This window comes from Anabrus simplex, chromosome 3 (assembly GCF_040414725.1).
Source record: "Anabrus simplex isolate iqAnaSimp1 chromosome 3, ASM4041472v1, whole genome shotgun sequence".
Classification (NCBI taxonomy): domain Eukaryota; kingdom Metazoa; phylum Arthropoda; class Insecta; order Orthoptera; family Tettigoniidae; genus Anabrus; species Anabrus simplex.
In genome coordinates this window covers 131656922-131670115 of record NC_090267.1, presented here as the reverse complement: position 1 = coordinate 131670115, position 13194 = coordinate 131656922, and the positions used below count along the sequence as shown (strand labels likewise).

Here is a 13194-nt window from a genome sequence, read left to right as displayed (position 1 = left end):
AGGATCGGGACACCTGGAGGCATGTTGTTGAGGTGGTCAAGGCTGGAGCCTGGCTGTAGAACCAAATAATAATAATAATAATAATAATAATAATAATAATAATAATAATAATAATAATAATAATAATAATAATAATAATAGTAGTAATAATAATAATAATAACAATAATAATAACAACAACAACAACAACATTTCAAGTGAGGAGGAAATTGAGGTGGAAGGTAGCGGTGAAAGTGGTGATGTAGGTGGGGGGGGATGAATGGAAAGTTTATGAAGAAGGTGACCGTGTTTTTTCCAAGTATTCTCACAACGGTGTTATATGGAATACGTGCCTCCTACTACAGGAAAGAAGCTGGTAACTCCTTTGGATATCCTTTTGTTGCTGTTCCCGGTTTCACTGTTCTCCGAAATATGTAAGGAGACTAACAGGTATGTAAGAGAATGTATTATCAAACGTATGCCGTTGCAGCAATATTCCATAGAGTGGGACTGGGTCAATGTTAATGTCGCTGAAATGATGGCATTTCACGGTGTTCTCCTGAATATGGCATGTACAAAAAGGAAAACTCTAGAACATTTTTCAGATTTCTAGCTCTATTAATCGACCTTCTGTAAAGACATTTTTTTTTTTCAGAAACGATTTTTCAGACATTCTGGGGCTTTCATGTTTCTCCCCCTCCACAATCAAGTGCATCAACAATGGTTACAAGAATGAGTAAGGTTCGAAGTGTCTTAGAATGTGTAGAAAAGTCATTCTTGGAATTTTATAGGCCAAGTCAGTATCTGTCAGTTGATGAATTGACTGTAAGCTTCAAGGGGCGTGTCCTTTCCAAATATACAATCCACAAAAGCCAACAAAGTGGGGGATTAGGATATATGATATTGCTGATGCATTGAATGGGTACGTTTTGTCCACGATTCCTTACTTTGGCTCGCTTACTACGCTAAATTTACTTTTCCCTGGTTTGACATTAGACAGTAGAATAGTTTTACAGCTGGTAACAGATGTACTTCAAGTTACTCAAGCTGTAGGTTATTTGTTTACTGACCGATTTTATACCAGTATGGAACTGGCAAGAGAACTGTTGAAAAGGAAAATTCACCTGACTACTGGGACTGTGCTATTGAATCGGAAGGGACTACCACCTCAGCTGAAAGATAGGAGGCTAAATATGAAGAAGCATGAAATCCGTGCTCTGTGGAAGGAAGAAAAGTTTGTGGTATTTTTTGGAAAGACAAGCACACTGTGTCAGTTCTTAGTACATGGCACAACCCAGCAATGGTTGGAGGTAGTCAGACACAACCAGAATGGGCAAGGAGAAGAAAGAATTTTGAAGCCTGATGCCACTGTAGATTACACAGCCAAAATAGGAGGGGTATATTGTGCTGATCAATACTGCTCATCTTACGGTTTTGTAGTGAAAAGCCTGAAGTGGTGGAGGGATTTGTACTTCTGGGTGTTGGAGGTAGCTTTGGTGAACAGTTTTCACCTATATAATTTGCAACAAAAGGCAGAAAATAAGCCCGAGGTAAATCACAAGACTTTCAGGGACAGAGTTATTATGGGGCTTGTTGGGGACGTTAGGAACAAAAATGACTGTAGCCTAAGTGTGGCCAACGGAACAGCTGTGATGAAGAATTTCGACTGAACGGGAAGCTACACATCATAGATGCTCATGAGGACAAAAAAAAAAAAAAAGGACTGTGCCGTGTGTTCTGACAGGAAAGCAAAAGGAGACATCATTTTTTTGTGTGACCTGTCCAGGTAATGCAGGACTACATCCAAACAAATGCTTCTGGAAGTACCATACTTTGAAAAAAATTTCCTGATAATGTGGTTAACTTGACTGATAACAAATAAATTTGCACTTTATATTATTAATGTAAAAATTCAGTTTTTTACTTATGTATTTCCTTCCCATAAGTGCCTAATGTCAAAATGGACCTGTGCAGGATGCAGGTAGGAAATCAATTGGACCCTAAAGGGTTAAGGCTGCCTGTGATTCTGTGGAGCAAAACATTATTCGGAACTGCTTCAATGCAGCCGGCTTTTGTCGTGTTAGTGCTGATGACATCACATTAGATGATTTTTCTAAGAGTGAAAACTGACACCGGGCCGATGACCTTCGTTGTTAGGCCCCTTAAAACAACAAGCAAGCAAAACTGACACCGAATAGCAGGAGAGGTCACTTTCAAAACGTACAGTAAGAAGTCTGCTATAGTGAGTACGGGATATAATGAGAGCCCCGTTATATCAGTGATATTTTTCTATCCCTTAAAAATTCCTAAACTGTGTATTATCCTTCGGTTACAGCGCAAGCCCAACCACTGATGCACCCATTATTACGAGCAATTAAGAGTGCACACAATTTTTTTCTGTTACCGATATTTATGCACCCAGCCATTATACTGCATGCGATCGATCAACTTCGGTATCATTTCCTCGCTATATCCACTAGCAAGCTCTCTCGTCGACATTCGAAGGCAATGTCGGAGTCGATTAGCAAAAACCCATCAAGTGCTGTTCCATTTAAAAAAAAAGGAATATGTTTTTGTAATAATTGTGTAAATACGTATCCGATAGCTGTTGTTAACTTGTTAAAGATAAAGGCTGAAGTAAATGATCGCTTCATTTTAATGTCAAATACTACAATTAAGTAAGAATGGGATACACCTCAAGATATGGCAGAGTGCATCATTTATTTCAGAGGTTAGTTTATATTTTCTTGTGTCAGGTTACAAGTTGGAAAGGCTATTATCATGTAAATTTATAGCAAAAAGGTTATCGTTTCTCTACTGGTGCTTGAAATATGTTTTTGTGATACATATACCTGTAGTACGCTTTACAAAGGAAAAATTAAAAGTATCCTCGTAATTCAATACAAAACATAATTCCAACATAAGATGGAGCAATAAAATTCAAACATGTTTTGTATTAAATTAGGAAGATACTTTTAATTTTCCCTTTGTAAAGTGAAAACCGTCAATAAGGAATGATTCTAATATCTTGTAACATATAGTATGGTTAAGTTAGGTTCAGTGCTGCTGTTTTGAATAAGAAAACTGAAACGATTGCCACAAAATGCGAAGAATCATCTACGGAACGGTATCATTTTCTCACTACGTGCACTTGTGAGCTCTCTCACCGATCTTCGAAGGCAATGTTGGAGTTGATTAGTAATACCTGTTAACTGCCATTCCATAAAGACAATAAAAAATGAAAGAGGAAAACATGTTTTCGTAATAAATACGTACATAATGTGGTAGATAGCAGTTGTTAACTCGTTAGAAATAAAGGCTAAGTAAAAGATCACATCATTTTAATACTCTACACTGAAAATAAGTAAGAATGCGATACACCTCAAGATATAGCAGAGCGCATCACCGATTTCTGAATTAGATTATATTTTCTCGCGTCCGGTTATATTTCAGTACGGTTATTTCTATGTAAATTTATTTCGAGAAGGTTATCACTTTTCTACTGGCGCTTGATATATGTTTTCATGGTACATTTGCAGTTAAGTTAGGGTAGGTGACACTGCTTGAATAAGAAAACTGAAGCGTTTGCCATAAAATGCGACCTTCAGCATAATTTTCTTGCTATGGGCACTTGCGATCTTTCTTAACAACATTCGAATACGATGTTGAAGGAGTCGATTAGTAATACGTTGACTGCTGTTCCATAAAGAAAATTGGAAATGAAGGAGGAGAACATGTTTTCGTAACAAATACGTAAATAACATGGTCAAAAGCAGTTTCTAACTCGTTAGAAATAAAGGCTAAGTAAGAGATTGCTTAATTTTAATACTCTACACTGAAATTAAGTAAGAATGCGATACACCTCAAGATATAGGGGAGCACATCACTAATTTCAGAGGTTAGTTTATATTTTCTCGTATCTGGTTAAATTTCGGAGAGGCTATTCCCATGTAAATTTACAGGGAGAATGTTATCATTTCTCTACATGCGCTTGAAATATGTTTTCATGATACATATACGGTTAGGTTAGGTGATGCTGTTTGAAGAAGAAAACTGAAATGTTTGCCACAGAGGCCTCTAGAGTGATAATATAAAATTTTTCAGAATTAAATTAAACCCAAACCTTCACGTAGTACCAGATTTCAAAAAATAACAAACGAGTAAGCTGCAGTGTGGATATTATCTGCAAAAACACAAGTTTTAAATAAAATGATTGCCGTATCATACTGATTTTAATGTGTATGGAGTTTTCCCTAACTGTTACGAAAAATCGGATATAACAACAATTCACTATAACAAATAACTTTTTCACCGTTATGAATTCCTGCTATAACGGACTTCTACCATACATTATCGATGATGATGATGTTCCAGTATGTGACTCTATGACAGCAGATGAAATACTTAAACAACAGAAGATGGACAAAGCGTCGGTGAAGGATGAAAGTGATGATGAGCCAGATCCTGAGCCAGTTTCCTCGGTGATATGTGTGTAGTTGCGAAGTTGTTTACGAAGTAATGATTTTATAAAACAGAATGTACAGTGCAATTTTAAAATTAAAACCCAGAAAGCAATCAATCATACAAATGTATGGTTTTTTTAGTGTTTGACTGTGGGGCAACATTTATTATTACAATTAAAGTTCATATACTGTCATTCATTTTTACGTTGTGATTTATTCCCCCAGTAAGTTACTAACAAACCTATGTTTATGTTATGACTTTAGTAGGGCATGTAACTAATACTTAAGGTCGGCAATTTCACACGTATGTCTATGACGTGCTTTTTAAAATTATTTTTACACGTTGTGAATACAGTACAGCGTTTTTGGTAGTACGTTTTCCCGCTTTTGATGTCCAATTTTTTCAGTCCCTTCGAAAACGTGCTAACGAAGTTCCACTATATATGTAGACTTATTTGATAGCTGTGTAATATGTGCAGTTATTTTGTATGTGTTTGAGCAATACTATTTCATATTGGTTAATGCACAGTATACTATTTCAGTTCCTTTATAAATGTGAGTCAGAGCGTGTATGTTAGTATAAAGTAACTCTCATAAATTTTAAGGTAATATATATGCAGAAAAGTATTGTAAATGTGGTTAAGTGTAAGAGAGGGTCAGGCACCCTAACTTTGCCACTTGAAAGAAGACATAATAAATTTTAAAAATTGCTTATCCCATAGAAATTTAGAAAATTCACATTTTTCACATTACAGTTAAATTTTGGACAAGATAAAACTCACCCAATACATTTTAAAAACTTCTAGTACCTAAACTGGCAATAAACCGCTTCTTTCCAAACCTGGAACTTCAATGGTGAAATTACTGAGAGGATAAATATTCAGTTAAATTTCTCACCAACATTAAGTACCCAAGCAAGCTGGCAGTTTTACGCGACTTTAAAGCCAGTACATCATAGTAATTGCAACAGCAGTACAGATCAGCACTTACCTGAAAAAGTGTTTGACTAGATGACCTGTGAGCAGGTCCAAAAGGGTTGATGCTAGTCTCGTCTGGTCGTGGAGGTGCACCCAATTCACTGAGGCGGGATAACTGTTGGGTAAGGGCCATTGTGCCACCTTCTGCGACGGTCAAAATAACCCAGATAACATCTGCAAATATTAAACATAAATTACCTGCATAAACCATTAATGAAAAATGGTTATGTTACAGCTGAAAAATCTTAAGACAGGCCAGTGAACTGTTACTGCATGTAGAATAAAACAAGTTCTGGAATTAATTTTACTGTTCACAGGTATCATATACCCTACAAAAATTTGACCTCAGTTCTTTATAAGAACTGAGGCATGAATGGGATACATTTCTCTTTTGATTTCAATTGGGCACTAACATAGCAAGTTTCTAATTATTATGTTCTTGAGAAGCTGTACTCAACATTACATATTAACACTACAAAGACGGAATGAGTCGCACTACCTAGAAAGACGGAAGGGTCAAAAATGACCCTCGAGTTGTGAATACAGATGTGGGGATATATTTTCTACAATGTAAATAAATATCAATGATCTTCTTGATTGAAAAGTATATTAAATATTATGTTCTAAACCATACAGTCATATCAAAATTTCAGTTATAAATGGATGTAAAATCAACTAAAAATCAAAATCAGATATTACATGGATACAAAATTTAAGTCTCTTGCCTGGTTAGTTTTCTATTTTCATGAACCTTTGTATCCATATTAAGCACATCCTTTGGGGGTCTGAAGGGCACGTGACGAAGTATGTCTGTGAATGAGTGTATCGTCAACCTCAAAACTGAGACACTCTACACAGGTGACTATTTTCTCTTTTCCAATACATATCTTGCAGACAACCTTTCTGCATGCTTTACAAACTTGCCCACCTTTCACGCCCTCCTTGCACTTGGCATTTTCTTTTTTTTGTGGCCAGATTAATGTTCTGTGTCACTATCATCATTGTCTGCAGTATCGGTCCTTTTATTTGTACTCTGGGTGTTTGCAGTAAGTTCCTCAGTGAGTTGTACGAGAAAGTTTCTTCGAGAGATCTTGATATTTGCAACCTATCTGTACAACACCCAATTGTTTATTCCTGCTAAGTTGGGAACATTAATGAATATGTGTAATGGCCACCTAGATGCAGCTAGGCTGATAGTATACTTTCTGGCCATTTGGTCCACAACGTCGACTCAATACCTAGCTTTGTTGTAACTTGTTATGGTGTCGGGTTTCTTCTTTCTGTCCATCCCCAGCTGGCTGTCTGGATGAAGCAATCCGAGCACATGTACATTCTTAGTGACCTTCCCTTGATAAATAATCAAAAGTTATGTTGTTCCTTTTTAGAACTTGTGCTCGGGAAGTTTTCACCCCCGGCGGAACCTCCCATCATATACAATTTATTGTACCACGAAGACTGGTTCCCTGGAATTTCAGCTTTTCAGCTAGCTCCAGTGATGCAACAAAACTGTCACAAGTGATACTCCTACCCTTGTTTATGAAAGGGGCCATTAACTTCTCGACAACGTAATCACCCAAAAGCACATTTTCAGGGTGCTGTTCATCCCTTCCTAGATAAGGAAAATACATTCAAGACGTATTCTGATTCTTTATCCATGGCCATCCAGAATTTCTGGCCGTATTTGTTGGGCTTAGATGCCATAAATTGTTACAGGATATAAACTTCATGATGATTGATCCATATTGAACTGTGTTTACATTAATAGTTAAATATTTTATTCACAAGGTCCAACTATTCAATACGATGTTGTACAATGTGCTACATTACATCTTTGATTTTAGTTTGGGACTAGTTTCGACCTAAAAACTAGGCCATCATCAGCCATAACACAAATTATACAATTACATCAAATAATCCAAAACAATGTACAAACACAATGGCATTAAAATGAACTGTCTGAAAAAAATATTGGAATTAAAATAAGACTGGAATTACAATAAGACAGGATTCTTAATGTGTTGCATTCCGTTAAAAAGTTTAAATGATCTGAAGATCACAATGACACAATACGTTGGCATTAAAGCAAGGCACTTGGATGCAATGTACTCCGTTAAAAAAAGTTGGTGCTTCCATTTAAATGTTCTTAAATGCCGATGAAGATTGTTGCACATGAAGGTCTAATTAAATTGGCAGTTTCTAAAGTGCAGATGGTAAGGTTTTGCAATTCAATGCGGAGCATGAATGAATAATAGCCAAAATTGGTGAGAGACATGCTGAAGGGAAAAGGACCAATTAAATGGCATAAGTTATATGTGACTCACCTTGCGCTGCGACGTGTGGAGCGTGGCTTTTTGTGTGCCTTACTGACACAGAGGAGTGGAGTGTGAGGTTCGGCGGAAGCATTGAAGGGGAAGTGCGGGGCAGGAAGGGAGAGGGAAAGGAAGGGGTTTTAAGGCGGAGCTGAGGGATGTGGAAATACATGTAGTTGCTGTGCTGTGAATAGAACGAAAAATCGAATTATGATTTTTTGATTTGACGTTTCTAAAAATATTAATAAGAAGGTAAAATAAAATATTTGGCTTTTCAGAAATGTCATTAAGATTGTAATTTGGATTAAAATATTGATCCAAATATATGAAGCATCTTTCTGTTCTATTCAAGAGGGGTTCTTTATTCATAACCTTGAGGATTTCCATATCCTGTTCTATGTCTGTAATTTTGTGATTACAATCATGCATACGTTGTCCTACTGCTGAAAATTTATTATATTTCAGGGCATTAACGTATTATGTATGTTAAAGCTCGTCCCAGTCTGTCCAACGTAAGAAAAATTACAACTGTTACATTTGATCCTGTATACTCCTGATTTTGAAAAACTATTAACCTTGTTTACTGATGTAGAATTATGAAAAATTTCTGCATTTCTATTATTAGTTTTGAAGGCTATTTTTACATTATGTTTTTTAAAGATGTTATGATTTTATAAATTTCTTTATTGAACGTGAAGGTAGAAAATAAGGGAGCATTGCATTTTTCTTTTTTTAACGTGGTTAAGGGGCGATGTTTGTATCTATTGATTAGTCTTTCAATGAAGAAACTGTTGTATCCATTTTGCGATCATGCAAATAGTGTTCAACTAATTTTGAGGTCTCTTTTTGACATTGAAACATTGAAGGCTCGGTATACCACGCTGTTGTATGCTGCTTGTTTATGAATTTGAGGATGTGAAGATTCTTGACGGATTGTAGAGGCTGTTTGAGTGGGTTTTCTAAAAATCTTATGTTTTAATGAGCCTGAGTGTCTGATGATAGTTAAGTCTAAAAACAATTTCTGTTCATTTTCAGACTCAAGTGTGAATTTTATGAGTAGATCAATGTTATTAAGATTAGAAAGAGTGGTAGCAATGCCTGTTATGTTCTCATACATAATTACTATGGTGTCATCTTCATATCTTGCCCAAAAAAGAATGCTGTCGAAGATATTATTATTATTAACAATTTTATTATGCTCTAAAAAATCTAAGTAAATCTCAGCTAAGATGCCCGAGGCCGGCGATCTCATACCCAAACCTTCTTGCTGATAAATGACGTTATCAAAAGTGAAAAAGTTATTGTTTATAACCAATATTAGGATAGACATAAATTTCTGTATTTCTAATATATTTAGACAACTGTATTTATTTAAATCGTTTCTTGATGACGGGGTATAATTTAGAATTAGAATTTAGAACACTGGCAACCCGGAATGAGTTAGCTGGAAAATTTATCATGGCCAATAACGGATCATTTATATTGGTATTATAAATTTACTCGCTCGGGACAAATATTTCTGGTTCCCTTGAGGACTTAACATCTTTATCATCTGGTGGCCAGGCAGGCATCAATTTTTGAACACGAGAAAAAGTCCCTCATAGTGCAAATTGGCACTGCTGGTGGCTCCAAGTAGCCTACGCGGTGGCCTCCACAGTATGCACTAGCCATGTGTCTTGGTAGGTGTGCTATTTACCAACTGGTAAGCCCAACTTAGCACACTGGGGCGAAACGCTGGCAACCAGGAATGAGTTAGCTGGAAAATTTATAATGTCCAATAATGGACCATTTATATTGGTGTTATAAATTTACTCATTCGGGACAAATATTTCTGGTTCCCTATGCGAATCAATATCTTTATCATCTGATGGCCAGGCAAGCAACAATTTTTGAAAATGAGACAATGTCTCTCATTGTGCATTGGCACTGCCGGTGGCTCCAAGTAGCCTACGCAGTGGCCTCCATGGTATGCACTAGCCATGTGTCTAGGTACGTGTGCCATTTACCAACTGATGAGCCCAACTTAGCACAATGGGGAGAAACGCTGGCAACCAGGAATGAGTTAGCTGGAAGATTTATAATGTCCAATAACAGACCATTTATATGGGTATTACAGATAGCTCCTACGGCGACGATGGAACAGAAAAGGGCTAGGAGTAGGATGGTTGTGACCGTGGCATTAAGTAAGGTATAGCCTGGAGTGAAAATGGGAAACCACGGAAAATGAGCTTCAGGACTGCCGACAGTGGGATTCAAACCCATTATCTCCTGAATACTGGCTGCACTTAAGTGACTGCAACCATCAACCTCGGTTGACAGACATAAAGCCTTGGCACTCGTCACAGGATTTACATCTTGGTTTTTTACATGAAAAGTTCAGGTTCTTGTTTCTTTCTACACAATGGACACTCTCCTTGTGTTTTTTTTTTTTTCCTTTTTCGTTTGCACATGTTTGAGTATATCACAAATCCCACCATGTGCAACTGAAAAATCACACCTACATATAGTACAGAATGTGAACATTGGTGCCTTCCTGGATTCACTGAAACATGGAAATTATTCCCTATAAGGGCTTTTAAACACTGCATATTATTTCTTTTTATAACATTTTGGCCAAAACAAATATAAAGACATGCAACCAAGAAGCACTACTACGTGACGTAACACAAGCACTTATGCAGGTCCTGCCCCGGGTAGACTTCTATGGCGTGCCACTTCTGAAGTTAGGTTATTCGCTTGCGACTTCCATTTCCTATGATTAAGCTATTTGAGTATTTGACTGTATTATAACCAAAGAGGAGCACATGGCTGGCCACCGTGCCCTGTACTGCCATGCAGATGTGATTATTAGAACTACTATTACAAGTTATAAATCTCATCGTGGGTCCGTATTAAGCAACATATATCTTTCTAAAAGAATGCTTTTTTCGAGAGTTCACCTTTTCAATACATTATGTTTTTTAATTGATTTACATAAACATTTTTACATTATTGTTATGCCTTAAGCGGGGCATATTTCGCCTATTTTGTAGGCATCTTCAGCTACTGTTGCTACTACCTAAGATCAAACTAGCCAGGATCCTGGGTTTTGTTTAATAATAAAATACTGAATGAATTATTCATGAATTATTTTAACTAAACGATATTTTTATGTGTTTTATATATTCTGTAGTAGAAACATCGGGCTGATGTGAATTGTTATGACTAGTGACTTGTGTTTACATCTCCTGTATAAAAAAACATTTAGCTTGCATACAATTGCTCTGTCTAAAAAAGGCTAAGTTTACAATTATTGTACATTTGATATAAACATAATTGATATGCTTTAAAAACTTGTGATGACATTGGTTGGTTTGGGTTACTTAGTAACCAATGTGCGTGCTCTCACAGAAATCTTCATGGATTTGAGTGTCACCTTGGGAATAAAACTGGAAAGCGTTTTCGTAAGATACTGTATGATCTGCTGTCTGAATGTTGCTTTATGGTGATTAAAACTATGTAAAAATCTTGCCGCCTGTCGCTGTGTGGGTTTGAAGAGGGGACTTCTCAAGGTCGTTTAACGTATCCACACAGACGCACACGAGATGCTGTCAGTTAGTACAATTAATTTTTTATTTACATATCCATATACACATAACCTTAATCACCTTATCACAAAACAAAAACATTCACATCACAAACTGCCATTTAATGACAATGGTTGCACATCGAGATGTAACACTGAAAAACAGTTGACTGCTTAAAAGCACATCCACGTGGTCACAAGTATATTCTTGCTACACCATAACTCGTCAACCAATCGTCCTCGGCTGCAACTCGATCCTCTCTCCGAAGACCGTAAAAGTAGTTAGTGGGACGTAAAGCAAATAACAGCAACTCGATCTGAGTATATATAACTTCTTCGTGCATACACTGAACAATTCAACTCAGTTTATGGATGTGTTTACAATGACTAAACAGATCAATCCTGGCATAAAACATACACCCACACAAATCACACTGAATGGATAGAGGAGGGCGGGATTGTAACTGACGGAGTTTTCTTGCTTGTCGCTTGGCCTCTTGATGTCTGCGGCGTTCTCTTTCAAACAAGTTGACAGCGGTGGATGTAGTGTTCTGCCACAGTGAGCGGTCCACAGCACATTCTTCCCATGTCTGTATAACTATACCAGTTGTCTTTATGATGTGTTTCAGCTGGTCCTTAAAACGCTTAAGAGGGGCTCCATAAGGTCTACTGCTGGAGCAAAGTTCACCATAAAGAATTTGGCGGGAAAGCCTGGTATCACCCATGCGGTGAACATGGCCTAACCATCTCAGCTGATGAGCAATGACTGTTGCCTCAATGCTATTGATTCCGTACCAAGATCTACTATGTGGAAAGTATTGAGACATTTTGGATGTCCTGAACATTAAGTGGAATTGGTTCAAGCACTTCATGATGGCATGCCTGGACAGGTTCTTCATAGTAACTCAGTATCAGATTCGTTCCCAATCACTCACGGATTGAAACAAGGCTGTGTGCTTGCTCCTACACTCTTTTCACTGTACATGGCTGCCATGTTGCATGAATCATCTGCAAACAACTTAGGCATGGAGATTACGAAAGGCTGACATTAGCGTTTCTTTCATCTAAGAATTTAAACACTCCTGCAGAGAATCTGAAAAAGGAGATGGATAGGCTAAAGTTAGATGTAGTTGGTATAAGTGAAGTACGTTGGCAGGAAGAACAAGATTTTTGGTCAGGCCACTACCGAATTATCAACAAAAAATCAAACAGGGGAAATGCAGGAGTTGGTTTAATAATGAATAAGAAAATAGGGCAGCGGGTAAGCTACTACGACCAGCATAGTGAAAGAATTATTGTCGTCAAGATAGACACCAAACCAATGCCCACCACAATAGTGCAGGTCTATATGCCTACTAGTTCAGCGGATGATGAAGAAATCAAAAGAATATATGAGAAGATAGAAGATTTAATACAATATGTAAAAGGTGACGAGAATCTAATTGTGATGGGAGACTGGAATGCAGTGGTAGGCCAAGGAAGACAAGGTAATACAGTAGGAGAATTTGGATTGGGACAAAGGAATGAAAGCGGAAGTCGGCTGGTTGAATTTTGCACTGATCATAATTTAGTCCTTGCCAATACTTGGTTCAAACACCACAAACAATGGCTGTATACGTGGACGAGACCTGGAGACACTGGAAGGTATCAAATAGACTTCATTATGATTAGGCAGAGATTCAGAAACCAGGTGTTGGATTGCAAAACTTTCCCAGGAGCAGCCGTGGACTCTGACCACAACTTGTTGGTCATGAAATGCCATCTGAAGCTGAAGAAATTGAAGAAAGGAAAGAATGCAAAAAGATGGGATCTAGACAAGTTGAAAGAAAAGATTGTGAGGGATTGTTTCAAGGAGCATGTTGCAAAAGGACTAAATGAAAAGGCTGAAGGAAACACAATAG

At 37.3% G+C, this 13194-nt stretch overlaps 1 protein-coding gene across 1 annotated transcript in view; it reads right to left on the bottom strand.

Moving 5' to 3' along the window:
- Window positions 1–13194, bottom strand: part of LOC136866061 (protein ILRUN) — a 67877-nt gene that overhangs the window by 35288 nt on the left and 19395 nt on the right. Inside the window, exon 4 of the mRNA XM_067142700.2 lies at window positions 5433–5593. Coding sequence (XP_066998801.2) covers window positions 5433–5593 — 161 coding nt within the window. The remainder of the gene's footprint in view (window positions 1–5432; window positions 5594–13194) is intronic.